This window comes from Hippocampus bargibanti, linkage group LG14 (assembly GCF_051943395.1).
Source record: "Hippocampus bargibanti isolate YZ-2025 linkage group LG14, ASM5194339v1, whole genome shotgun sequence".
Classification (NCBI taxonomy): Eukaryota; Metazoa; Chordata; class Actinopteri; order Syngnathiformes; family Syngnathidae; genus Hippocampus; species Hippocampus bargibanti.
In genome coordinates, this window is record NC_142747.1 from 15,919,467 (window position 1) to 15,933,420 (window position 13,954).

General features: G+C 41.3%; 2 protein-coding genes, 1 long non-coding RNA gene and 1 other non-coding gene across 6 annotated transcripts; 3 read left to right on the forward strand and 1 right to left on the reverse strand.

The window, feature by feature from the left end:
- The first annotated feature begins 456 nt into the window (after positions 1 to 456).
- LOC148888555 (proton-coupled zinc antiporter SLC30A1) lies at positions 457 to 10,163 on the forward strand. Of its 3 annotated transcripts, XM_089014375.1 has the most exons (5): positions 457 to 654; positions 2,782 to 3,264; positions 4,699 to 5,081; positions 7,626 to 7,813; positions 9,258 to 10,161. In XM_089014375.1, exons 2-5 carry the CDS (start codon positions 2,784 to 2,786, stop codon positions 9,499 to 9,501), a joined length of 1,296 nt encoding a protein of 431 aa, XP_088870501.1. In that variant the 5' UTR covers positions 457 to 654; positions 2,782 to 2,783; the 3' UTR covers positions 9,502 to 10,161. The 3 variants fall into 3 exon arrangements, with proteins under 3 accessions (XP_088870501.1, XP_088870502.1, XP_088870500.1); XM_089014376.1 differs by lacking the exon at positions 457 to 654 and having other exon boundaries at positions 1,576 to 3,264; positions 7,656 to 7,813; positions 9,258 to 10,163; XM_089014374.1 differs by lacking the exon at positions 457 to 654 and having other exon boundaries at positions 1,581 to 3,264; positions 9,258 to 10,162.
- LOC148888556 (uncharacterized) lies at positions 6,394 to 10,882 on the reverse strand. Its single transcript, XR_016117223.1, has 3 exons — positions 10,220 to 10,882; positions 9,250 to 9,455; positions 6,394 to 7,803 (listed from the first exon to the last, which is right to left on the reverse strand). It is a non-coding gene; the product is annotated as an uncharacterized LOC148888556 (long non-coding RNA).
- trnastop-uca (transfer RNA opal suppressor (anticodon UCA)) lies at positions 10,486 to 10,572 on the forward strand. Its single transcript has one exon. It is a non-coding gene; the product is annotated as a tRNA-Sec (tRNA).
- A 278-nt stretch (positions 10,883 to 11,160) lies between the features above and the next one.
- mrpl28 (mitochondrial ribosomal protein L28) lies at positions 11,161 to 13,061 on the forward strand. The gene is made up of 6 exons (XM_089013706.1): positions 11,161 to 11,367; positions 11,616 to 11,907; positions 11,992 to 12,144; positions 12,232 to 12,366; positions 12,446 to 12,532; positions 12,650 to 13,061. The coding sequence occupies exons 2-6, from the start codon at positions 11,623 to 11,625 to the stop codon at positions 12,743 to 12,745; spliced, it is 756 nt and encodes a 251-aa protein (XP_088869832.1). The 5' UTR covers positions 11,161 to 11,367; positions 11,616 to 11,622; the 3' UTR covers positions 12,746 to 13,061.
- Positions 13,062 to 13,954: the final 893 nt, after the last annotated feature.

Consider the following 13,954-nt stretch of genomic DNA (forward strand, 5'->3'; position numbering starts at 1 on the left):
TGCAGTGAACAGCTTGTACGGCGTCTTATCAGCGTGAGTGAGGTCATGTCTTTAAGTGGCACATTGATTTATGAGGTTTCATGCTGTCTGCTGCCATCATTTTTTTAGACACAGCATTGACGCCGGTCGTTTCTTGTCTCTACCTTGCTTGTCATCCCTGTTTTTTTTCTTGTGGTCTCGAGTGTCTGTTTGTTGAACTTCATATCTCCTGCTCGGTGCAACAAAAAATCGGAATACTGTACTCCTCGTCGATTCTCTAACAATAACAGCGCCACTGCCAACAGCTGTAGTGGTTGTGCAATTACATTTTATTCTTGTAGGGCCAAAAAAAGCATGTTCCCCATAGTACACCCGACCCCCCCTGGCATTGCACAACAGCCCAAGGGGGCGCTCCCCACTATTTGAGGACTTCTTGTAAAGCGATAGAGAGGAAAAAAAAGAAAACGAAAGATAGAAGGGAGGGAGGACGATCGCGACTGTCTCCCCTTGTCTCACATGACAGAGATTACTAGAGTGAAATTTGGAAGAGGAAGAGGAGGGAGTAATAGTGGGAGGGGGGAGGAGAGGTGTGGTAATACAGCACGTAATGAAAGATTCTGGATTCGAGCGCACGAGCGTCCACTCACTCTCTGTCACGGGTCCTCATCTTCGCAGGTAATTATGACTTTTTTTTCCAGGTTCTAAAGTACGAGAATAGGCGAATTCTAAGTACATTGTTCATCTGTGTGGCATTTGTACTTTGCACAAGTGGTGCAACTGTCCTACTTGTGCAAAGTACAAACTCGTGCATCCTCAAGCACCGATATATATTGACGTAACCGTGCACGTATGTCTACTACACTACGCAAAGAATTACTGAAACTGCATGTTGAATGAATGTTTTTTCAATCAATTAAAATGCATTTGCTTAGAACGTTTCAATTTCATTCAACTTTGAAGCGCCACAAGATGGTAGCAAAGTACTCCAAAATGAAACATGAACGCATCAAAAAGGAACAGAATCATAAACGCATTACTTACAAGGTGTATTCAGGTCAGTCTCGCAATGCAACAGAGTGAAACTACTTAGTTACCGTACCCAAGTGTGATTCTTACGTAACTTTAACTCATTCACTGCCAGACGTGCAAAAATGTGTCCACTCCATTGCCAAAGGTTTTGTCATTTTCACTCTAATTGCAGGATCCATAGTATATGTATTAAGTTTTAGGACTACATAAACATTCAATTTAGCGTAAGAAACCTTACATTCTCTTTTTTCATCAGAAAAAAAGTTAATTCCTAAATTATGTGGCTCTGGAGTAATCTGAGTTTGAAATGGGGGCAGCTGTACAAAATACAATGCATACATAATGATGTATATAGCTGAAGCTGTTACAAAGCGTGGACATGGACAAAATGCAAATGCTGCCCCCTTGTGGAAGAAAAAAATACATCGCCAGAGGTCTGACCAGCGCTTTATCGGCACCTCATGCAAGAAAAACCAAAATCTGAACGAATTCCGGAATGGTGTTCCACGGCACATTTTTCAATTCCAGAATAAAAAAAAAATCAGGAATGGCGGCGAATGAGATAAAAAAATATATATTATATTTTTGCCCAAAAAAATATATATTTTGCTCCACGACATTTTCTATATAAAACACACATGAAGTGCTTGTCCCCTTCAAATTTACGTAGCCGGGAGATACTATAGTCACGTGACGATCAATCTAATTTTACTCATTAACAACAGAAGTTCGGTAACTACAAGTAAAGTGCTGGGGCTAAATGGGATCATGTTGTCATAAATTGATTCCAATATGTCGGTACATTTAATATCAGAAGATTACTTTAAACATGTAAAATAACAATGGCATGCTTACATTCTGCATTCATATAGTGGCCGTTTTGGATACAACACACAGTTACTGGAGCAACATATGTAAAGGATAATATATGGTGATAGTAATCAGTCGTGTATTGTTAATCTTCCACAAATAATGACTAATAATACAATAGTCCAACATTTCAGTAACTTAAGGTAATGGTAGAAGTATAATTCTTCTTTGTGTCTACATAAGACTGTCTTCCTGTGACCAAGGTGCGTGCACCAAAAGAAACAGCACTTTGAATTGGATTGTGGCATTAAATCATGATTCATAAACCGTTTCATTCTTGACATTACAATACAATACAATATCTATTGATTTATATAGCGCTATAACAACAACTGAAGCTGCAACAAAGCGCTTGACATGGACAGTTATCATACACAGGAAATAAAGTAGTTAAATCACGGGTGTCAAAGTCAAGGCCCGCGGGCCAAATCTGGCCCCCCACATGATTTTATTCGGCCCGCGAAAGCAAATCAAACTTGCAAAATTCCATGATGCTTGCTAAAGTCAGAATCAAAATGTAAACTAGTCTCATGTAAACCACAATATCAGTTACTATTTTTCACTTCAAATTTGAAAACTATTTGTTAATTTCTTGTGCACTCTATATGTAATATGTGGAAGGAATTAAACCTTCTAATGGCTTCCCCAAATTCAGAATGGCCCCAGAGAGGAAATTGTAACTACAATGTGGCCCGTGGCAAAAAAAAATGACTTTGACACCCTTGAGTTAAAGATTTGAAGACAAATAAGAGTTTGAAAAAAACGTCTAAAATGTATAGGGAGCCAGTGAAGGGATGCCAGAGTTGGAGTTATAAGCTCCCTCTTACGAGTACCTGTCAATTCAAGTCAAACATTGTACATTCATTCTGACTGTTTTTTTTGTAACAATGTGTTTGAGTGCAGATATGAAGAATGTGTCAGAGTGGTGCCAGCTGGGCATCACCATCCTTGTACTGGTTCTGAAACTGATCACCGGTCAGCTGTGCAGGTCATTCATCTTGCTGATGGATGCCTTCCACACACTCTATGTCCTCAGTCACTTGGCTCTACCTCATTCTCAAAAGGCAGCTTCTGGTTCAAGCACTCGGACGTCTGTTCCCGTCAGCCCTCTCGGGTGTGGCGTGTTACACCCTGTCGGCAGGAGGCAGCCGGTGGGGGTCTTTGTCTCAGCTCTGCTGCTCACCTCTTTGTGTGTCTCATGCCTGTTGGAAATGGTCAGCTCATCTGTGGAAATGCATCCCGTGGAGCGGCCGTGGCTGCTCGTAGCAGTGGGGGTCGTCGGTGTGTTGCACAACGTCGCGGTGTTCGGGATGACACGGAGGCGTCGGCGGGCCGATGCCTGGGCTGGAGGGGAGCAGGAGTGTTACATTGAAGTCAACCACAAAGGTATCACCACAAACTTCTTTTGGGTCGTATTTGTTTGTTGTTGACTTTTGAAGGCAACAAAAAAAAATCCATATTCTGTATAATTTCATGAATTTTCCAAAAGGGATGTTGTTTTGTTTCTCAAATGGTAGTGAAAGGACAACCGACACCATTTTTTTTGTTTCCTAACTGACATCAGAAAAACGTTTTATAGCATCTAAAATACCCAAAACACGCAGGCTGATATTTTTAGTCAAATGAAAAACTTCGATACAAATGAGTTAAAGTGTCCCAAAACTACTTCAAAATTACCTATGAGATGCTAAGTTTCAGAAGGTCCCGCCCCCTTTGTTCGTGACGTCACGCCTTGCCTTGCTCTAGAATCAAAACAATGGCTTCAGATTCGGAGAAGATGCTTTTTTGTTACTCATCCAGTTATGAATATGATTCAAATAGTTTTGAAGAGGAAAGCATAAATGTTTGCAATCGATTAAAGAAGTCCTTACGTATCAATTCGAGCCGTCAAGACTCCAATGTAGCGTCCCAGAAAATGCACAAGATGGCGCCCAAGCTCTGTTGGAAATGGGCTGATTTGTCTGCTGGGAATGTATGTCAACTAGTCTCAAATAGTAGTCTTGGTGCAATTCACCATGGCGTTATTTATGTGCTTTCCTTCTAATTTCGCCATCATCACGGATCAACACGAAGTTTTCAGACCAAACAAAGTACCCAAAATGCATTGTGTGTCGCTTTCTCGGTGAGGGGCGTTCGTGACGTGACGTCACATCAGGAATCGTCACCAACTCGAAAACAAGACTTCCTGAATATTCAGCGTGAGTCTTAAAACGTAAAATATAGTTATATGCGGCGGAATCTTTGTAAAATACGTTCAGTAGAAGTCATTTGAAGTGATTTTACAAATTATGGACACAATTTATCGGGAGGTGTCAGTGGTCCTTTCAGGGGGCATCCACAAAGTGTGTGTGTGTGTCTGTATTTTGATGTATAGTATAATGCACAGGTGTCAAAGTCAAGGCCCGCGGGCCAAATCCGGCCCGCCACATCATTTTTTTCGGCCCGCGAAAGCAAAACAAACTTGTTAAATTCCATGATGATTGCTAAAATCTGAGCCAAAATTTCATATTTTTGGATGTCAACCACAAAAAAAGTAATTATTCTTGACTTCAGATTTGAAAACGAGTTATTCATTAATTTGCTGTGTGCTCTATATGTAATATTTGAAGGGATTTAAACATTCTAATTGGTTCCCCAAATTCATAACGGCCCTCGAGAGAAAACCATAACTACAATGTGGCCCGCGGCAAAAAATGACTTTGACACCCCTGGTATAATGTATGTTCAGGTGTGCTCTTATTTTGATGTACAGTGGAGTGTATGTTCAGGTGAAACCTTTTGCTTTGAAGTAGACGGTTTAAAAAAAAATCTCTCTCACAGCCATGTCTCAGGAGGGTTCCGAAGGGGCGGGTGAAGCCAGCGGAGATCAGCGTGGGACGACTGCGTGCTCTCTCCATAACGGAGATTTCCTCTTTTGCAACCGGGTGATCTCAACAAGAGACGTGGATGCCGAGAAGGAACCCAAGTCAGACAAAGAACATCCTCAGGGCAACCGGCGACTGCTGACGATGTGTCTGGCTTCTATGGTGATGTTGGTGCAGCATCTGTCCACATCAGTGCTGGTCTTGGTCAATGGTTTGGTAATGCTGCTGGTGGGCCCCGACTACCCACATTTCCCGGAGGCCTGCAGCCTGTTGGTGTACCTGGATCCGAGCTTCGCCATTTTGGCTGCAATCATTTTGGTGGCTGCAGCTGTGCCGCAGGTATGACCATGTGAGCCAATGGAAATGAATGTAGGGTCAATTCATTTGATTCATGTTGCAGGATTGTGATTTAAAATCCAAGTCAGGCCCCATACGTATTTGATTTACAATATCTTCCCCTCCATCACTCTAAACAAGGTACTCTGGTTGATGTTGCGTTCATGGAATAAGAATTAAGATGCCCCGTTCATGGCATTTTGTCTTGTACTGACACCTGCTGTTTGGTGAAACTGATGGTGCAGCTAAGTTAGCAAACATTTCCCCCCTCCTGCCCACACAGGAGAGATAGGCTCCAGCGACCCTTGAGGATAAAGCAGATCATAAAATGGATGGATAGATTGGATTGAATGGATGGATTTGGATGGGTGGTTGAATGGATGGATGGATGGGTTTGGATGGATGGATTTGGATGGAAGGATTTGCATGAATGGATGGGTGGATTAATGAATGCATGGGTGGGTCGATTTGGATGGGTGGATTTGGATGGATGTATGGGTAGATGGATGGGTGGGTGGGTGGGTGGATGGATGGATGGATGGATTTGGATGGATGAATGCATGGGTGGGTCGATTTGGATGGGTGGATTTGGATGGATGTATGGGTAGATGGATGGGTGGGTGGATGGATGGATTTGGATGGATGGATTTGGATGGATGAATGCATGGGTGGGTGGATTTGGATGGGTGGATTTGGATGGATGTATGGGTAGATGGATGGGTGGGTGGATGGATGGATGGATGGATCGATGGATGGATGGATGGATGGATTTGGATGGATGAATGCATGGGTGGGTCGATATTTGGATGGGTGGATTTGGATGGATGTATGGGTAGATGGATGGGTGGGTGGGTGGGTGGATGGATGGATGGATGGATTTGGATGGATGAATGCATGGGTGGGTCGATTTGGATGGGTGGATTTGGATGGATGTATGGGTAGATGGATGGGTGGGTGGATGGATGGATTTGGATGGATGGATTTGGATGGATGAATGCATGGGTGGGTGGATTTGGATGGGTGGATTTGGATGGATGTATGGGTAGATGGATGGGTGGGTGGATGGATGGATGGATGGATGGATGGATGGATGGATGGATGGATGGATGGATGGATTTGGATGGATGGATGAATGCATGGGTGGGTCGATTTGGATGGGTGGATTTGGATGGATGTATGGATTTGGATGGATTTGGATGGTGGATGGTGGATGGATGGATTTGGATGGATGGATGGATTTGGATGGATGGATGGATTTGGATGGTGGATGGTGGATGGTGGATGGATAGATTTGGATGGATTTGGATGGATGGATTTGGATGGTGGATGGATGTATGGGTGGGTGGATGGATGGATGGATGGATGGATGGATGAATGGATGGGCCGATGGATGGATTTGGATAGATGAGTGGATGAATAATAATAATAATACATTTAATTTATAAGCGCCTTTCAAAACTCTCAAGGACACTTTACAGTCACAGGATATTTTTTTCTGCGGGTGAGCAGCGGCAGCCACACGCGCCAGCGTTCACCCAACCAGGAAGTAACTCAAATGGTGGATGGATTTGGATGGATGGATGGATGGATTTGGATGGATGGATGGATTTGGATGGTGGGTGGATGGATGGATGGATGAATGGATGGGCGGATGGATGGATTTGGATAGATGAGTGGATGAATAATAATAATAATACATTTCATTTATAAGCGCCTTTCAAAACTCTCAAGGACACTTTACAGTCGCAGGATATTTTTTTCTGCGGGTGAGCAGCGGCAGCCACACGCGCCAGCGTTCACCCAACCAGGAAGTAACTCAAATGGGTGGATGGATTTGGATGGATGGATGGATGGATTTGGATGGATGAATGGATTTGAATGGATGAATGGATTTGAATGGATGGATGGATTTGGATAGATGAGTGGATGGATTAGTGGGTGCATGGATTTGGATGGGTGGATGGAATGATGGATAGATTTGTATCCCAATTAACAGGTGTATCGGGCTGTTAGTATTATACTGACCCTACTGACAAGGCGGGCACGCAAAGAAAAAAACCACAATTGAATTGATGTAACGTGACAAAAAAACAGTTGATTTTGAATATTATTTAAACATACAGTAAAGTCTCGTTATATCGATATCGGATATATCGATAGTCCCGGTTATATCGATACTATTTCTATGCACGCACGGAGAAAATTACATGCAAACAGGGTCGGATATATCGATAGTCCCGGTTATATCGATATTTTTTCGGACTCCCTTGAATATCGATATAACGAGACTTTACTGTATTTAAATACAGTAAAGTCTCGTTATATCGATATCGGTTATATCGATAGTACTGCTTATTACGATACTATTTCTATGAACGCAAGGAGAAAATTTACATGCCGCAGGATCAGATATATCGATAGTCCGGTTATATCGATATTTTGTCCGACTCCCGAGAATATCGATATAACGAGACTTTACTGTATCATTTTAAATATCGTGGTATTGCTGTTTTAGCGTGTGTGACATTTATGTATAGCCCTCATCAGATGCACAGGTACGGACTGATGTTAATGCAGGCCACACCTCCTCACGTGAACCTATCGGTTGTGAGAGAACGGATCAGGAACGTGCCTGGGGTTGAAGAGGTGCATGAGCTCCACATCTGGGAGTTGTCCGACTCATTCGTGGTGGCCTCCGTCCACATCCTCTGTCAAAGTGCCTTTCCTATAAACAGGTATTTCCAGGTTATTTCCACCTTCTCATAAATGCTTCTCGGGTTCACTGAAAGCTGGAAATTTAAAACATTCCTTAGTTTATTGTGTCTATATTACCCCAGAAAATTATTTAAGGACACAATAATTATTTCATTTTCAATATACGTTTTGGAAATAAAACTTGTTGCCTTGTTGATGATGAACATGCGGAACTGCTAGCTACTTCAGATAAAAAAAGAATGAATTGAAAGTCCAGTGATACCTCGGTTTACGAACCCCTTGGCTTACGAACCTTTCGGTTTACGAACGTTACATTTATGAAAAAGTTACCTTGGCATACGAACTTTACCTTGGTATACAAACTTTTTTCGGACACGGAGCTGCCTCAATGAGTGATGTGTCGTTCGTGAACGAGCCCGTTTTTCTAACAACAAAATGGCAGCCTACTGTTTTTGTCCGCTATTTCCCGGCCCTAGTCTTCGGTTAAAGCCACATGATTGGTCAAGAACGCAGCGATGAGGGGGTGTGGTTTAAACATTAAAATTAGAAAGTAGAAAATTATGTTTTATGGGGACCTGGCAACGGATTATTCTCATTTTGATTGTTTCTTTTGGAAAATTATTTTTTGGGATACACACTTTTCACCTTACACACTGTGTCTGGGAACCAATTAAGTTCGAGAGCCAATGTATCACTGTATATCATTTCCGTCCCAACTCTGTACAAGATAGGTGGTGTTCAAAATGAATGGACACATCATATGTTAGCACAGTATATAATTTATGTAAATATAATAATAACATGACATCTACTGGAATAATTTTCTGGCTGCAAAATTATTAGTATTTGAATGACTGAGAGGTACGGCATTAGAATAAACTCATCACTCGTGATTAACTTAATCACCGCCATTCACAAATGTATTCAGGAATTGAAAATATGACGTAGAGCGCCATTCCCGAATTACTTTAGTTTTTTTCTTGCTTGGGTGCCGATAAACCGCTGGCCAGACATCCGGCAATGTTTTTTCCCTTCCACAAGGGGGCGGAATTTCTCTCTTTTTCCATGTTAGCGCTTTGTTCCAGCTTCAGCTGTTGTTAAAGCGCTATATAAACCAATTTATATGTATTGCATTCTATTTTGGACAGCTGCCCTCATTTCAAGCTCATATAACGCCAGACCCAAATAATTTAGGAATTAACTCTTTTTTTTTAAATGATGACAGAAGAGATTCTAAGGTTTCTTATGCTTGATCTAATGTTTATGTAGTCCTAAAACTCAATAATCTGTGGGTCCTAGAATTCGAGTGAGAATGACAAAAACCCTGGCACTGGAATGGACACATTTTTGCACATCTGGCAGTGAATGAGTTCATAACAAACTGCAGAAGTGCCTCACTATATTTTTCAGGGGGGTGCACGCTTCATGAATTGTATTTAACATAACTTTCACTCACATGTTCAGGTACGCTGATCTAATGTCAAAGGTCACCAAGGTCTTGCAGAGCATCGGGGTGAGATGCTGCACAGTGCAGCCTGAGTTTTCTCCCCCTTCTGCATCTTCCAAGGGTTCAACATGCCCACCTCCGTTGCCAGACTGCAGATTGGCCTGTGATAAACTCTGTGACATCCAAGTGTGCTGCCCTCTACCAGAAGTGCCTGTCTTGGAAACATTGTTAAAACAAGACAGTCCAGTTTTGTTTTTGTAACAAGATAATGAATGTTAAGCAAACATCTGCCCTTTGAAATGTCGTCAGCAAAAACATCACACTTGAATCGTGCGTGTGATTAAACTGTGTGATGCTCAAGATATTCTGGTCAACAGAAAGATAGCAAAATGTTAAAGTAGGTTTTTTTGAGTGTAATCCATGATAGAAAGTCAATGTATAGAAAAGAGACTGTTAGGATATGTCAGAAAGCAAAGAGCCGAGGGGCAAATGCTCTACTGGGTGTACTTTTTCTTATCTCATTGGTGGCATGGTGGTCAGCTGGTTAGCGCATCGACATCACAGTACAGAGGTCAGGAGATTGCATGGGTTTTCTCCAGTTGAGTTTGGATTCCTCGTACACTCCCAACATACATGTTTGGTTATTGATTGCCCAAAAGTGACCCACTTTGTAATACTGAGGGCAAATATTTTTTTTGTCTGTGTTTGTGTTTGTATGGCTACCAGTGTAGCCCACCTCATGCCCAAACACATCTTGAATTTGCTCCAGCATAACCACAACCCTTGTGAGGATATAAGCTGGTCAGACAAAGGATGTATATTTACCTCTTAGTTATACGACAATAAATAAATATACATATCAGATACTTTATTTATTTCACACACACAACCAAAACATTTTCAAAACCTCCCCTATCCATCTAGCTATACATCTATCTAGTAATGTACTTAAAATAACGAAGCATATTAAAGTAGTTACCTGTTATGGCCCCGCCTTTCCACGACGGCACAACCAATCAGTACGCAAGGAATTTGCATAAACCATCACCTACCCGAATCGTGTATTTTTGTCGTATTTTTAACTGATATTTCGAATAGGAAGCTCTTGGTCTGCGTAGTTTGATATAGGAAAAACGATTTACGCACACAAATTAAAATACGTCATTAGTCTGTAGTAGAAACCGTCACTAAATTAGGAGAGTGAATTTCCACTCTATATAAATCCATCCGACTGTTTCTAAAAGTGCCCGGATGAGCCTCGGTGGTCCGGGGTGCAGGCTTCAAACCTGTAGCTGCTTAGCGGCAGAGTGGTTCAATTCCACCTTTCGGGCGAACACCCGACGTCAAATCTTGCGCGACCTTAATTCATTTAAATAGCGTATTCGTCGTTTAGTTCTTTCCTTTACTACTCATCGTGGCAACCGGAGCAATGACCAATAAACCATTTTTGTGTCTTTTTTCTCTCCCTTCAAAATAAAAGTGCCATAAGATGCATAATTTAAATTCACGAAGAACGCTGTATGTATTTATTCATGGGTATTATGAGCAATTTTGACAGTGTCAACAGTGTGATTTATTTTTGGACGAAATATGGTCATTATGGTATTTATAAACTTAACCCTATCAGATTAATAGAGGTTCCTAACAGTTCATATGCACATTGATTGAACTCTTAATTTGTGAAGAAATATATGAGGCTTTTTAAAAATATTATTATACACTGAAAAACATGCTTCTTTCAATTCTACGTCCGGTCTACCTGAAACACCAATACCCATCACGGGTATTAAATCTAAACCAATCACAAACGACAATAATCTGTCGTACCACAAATGACAATACTTGTTAGAATTTTAACCAATCAGCAAAGGCACTAGTTTTCGCTGCCGCCAATAATAATCATCGTTGTTGTGACGCGACGCCATGCAATGCGGAAATTAGGGAGGCTCCACGATGTCCTTGCACACTGAAATGTTCCTATTAGGATGTAAAATACGCTTTTGATTTTACTTTATCAGACTCATGCTTCATAGCTTTCTGGACGATGTAAAACAGTTTTTACTTTTTTCGATCAACAATCTTTTCGTCTGATGCTACGATCACCGTGCCAGATACTCCACCAGTAAGGTACGTACAATGATTTCTACTGCGTGTAATCGTTCATCTTATTATGATTTTCCATTAAATATACAACTGTAACACTATAAATGTGCTATTGTGGTCGAAGAAAACAAAGAAAAGAAGACTAAAATGTATATTAATAACAACGAGATTAAATATTATGTGCAATTGTATGGAATTTAAGAAGGGCCACCTTACCACACGTCAAGAATCAAGGCTTGATAATGAATTATCTATTCTGACTTGCCTTTAAGATTCAGTATGCCATTCCATAAATATCCTCCTAAAATCTGGGATGCCCTCAAGATGAAAAATGGCATCTACGCCCGGCTTCCCAGTCATTACCTGAAGTCTCTGGAGATGAAGGAGCCCACGCCGGTGCACTGGAGGCCCTTGGGGGTCCAGTATCGTATCAGTCCCAAAACAGGTCAGAAAGAACGAGTGCAGGACATCCCAATCCCCCTTTACTTCCCTCCATCATCACAGAATGGCCTTTGGGGTGGCGAGGGCTTCATTACAGGCTACAGATATGCCCACAATGACAAAGTAAGTGTGTACCAGGTTGTTCAGATTTATTTGATCAATTTCATTCTTTAAATTTTATAATGATAACTCCCATCATCTGCTTAGATGTCCAATCGCCTGCCAAAAACGTGGAAGCCGCAGCTTCTGAAGAGAGAACTTTACAGTGAGATCCTGGATCACAAGTTCACCATCACGGTTACGCCACGCACACTTGACCTCATCGATGCTGCTTTTGGATTTGATTTTTACATCCTAAAAGTGAGACAGAAGTTAATTGTATTTTTGGCAATCCATAGATACAGCATACAAATGCTGTCCATGTTTTTCTATTGGCTCTTGTGTTAGACGCCAAAGGAAGATCTGAACTCCAAACTGGGCATGGACCTGAAGAGGGCCATGTTACTCCGCCTGGCTCGCAGAGACACTCAGCTGTATCCAGATGACGCAGTGACAAGAGAAAAAGTGTATAACAAATACAAGGTAACCGCTCACTAGGATGTTTAACATTTCCAGTCCAATATGGTGATTCATTTTTGAATTTTGTCACGCCACTGAGCAGCAGTTTGAGATCCCTGAGGAGGAGGCTGAGTGGGTGGGTCTGTCTCTGGAAGAAGCTGTGGAGAAGCAAAGGCAGCTGGAGCACAAGGTCACATGATCATAATGAAACTACATGCATCATCTATACCCAAAATGCTCATTCTAAATGTTCATATGCTGTTTATGATATTGAAAGTTGGTGTTTGTGTGCATTCGTTCCTGCCAGGAACCCGAGCCGCTGTTCAAGGTGTATGCGGAAAAGCTGATCGAGGAGCTGCGCATCCAAAAACTTTCTGAGCCTCATCTGACTGAAAATAAATGAACAAGAACAAGTGAAATACCCCTTGTGTGAGAGACACACAGAGAACAGGAAGGAACACTTATTTATCTCATTCATAATAATAATACATTTAATTTCTAAGCGCCTTTCAAAACTCTCAAGGTCACTTTAACAGTCACAGGATTTTTTTTTTGTGCGGGTGAGCAGCGGCAGCCATTCGCGCCAGTGTTTAATCTACCCGGAAGTAACACAGCAGCAAAGTTATGAAAGGAAGAAGGAAAGAAAGAAGTAGAAAAACAAAATATAGGAGCTGCTGGAAGGGCAGCCATCTTGAAGTAAAATAAATAAATAAATAAATCACAAATATGACAACACAAAGACACAGAGACTCATTCATTCTTCAGCATGTGCTTCATTTTCTTTGCTTAACTGGAACACTCAACACTGGCATAAATACAGCAGCCTGTCCCATTCTCTCAGTTTAAATAAAATCTTTTTAAAAAAATGGATTTGTGTCTTGTTTAACAGGAAGTGAAAGAATGTACTGATGAATGGAATATCAGTTGCAGAAAATGTATTTGCATAAACAAAGGAAACGGTGTGTTGTGTTGGAGTGTAGCCCAGACTGTGGGGAAGTCAGGTTCTTCAAAACTACTGTAATCAAATAAACTCGAGATAGTGAGAAATAACGAGTAAAATGGCAAATTATCCCTGCCGAATTCAAAATTGTGGACAGTGAGAGCATTACAAATATCAAATTTTATCCAACTTGCATCAGGGGTGGTCAATACGTCGATCTCCAAGGTAGTATTGGTAGATCACGTGACAAGGATGTCAGCCTATGAGCCATCCCTTCACTTGATTGATACACCGTACAACCAATCAGGCGACATCTCATTATTGGGTACACTGCGTGCTCGATCAATGGGCCTGAGCATTGCTAAGTTAATAAGCTAGTCGTTAGTTACATCCTCATTTTTCACTCGTTTTTTTCCCCACTCTTAAACGTAAGATAGGGTATAAGATGAGTGTGGGAGCTGAACCAAGTAAGAAGAAAAAAAACGTTCATACGGAATGTTTGGAGGACTTTTTTCCCACGATATTTTCCAAGTTCGTCTGTCTCGGTTGCCAGTTTTCAGAGTGAACACAGGTAATAGCAATTACCTGGTAGCAGAAACGATTTTTTGGGCAATATATTATTATTATTATTATTATTATTATTATTATTATTGTTATTATAACGCATTCACA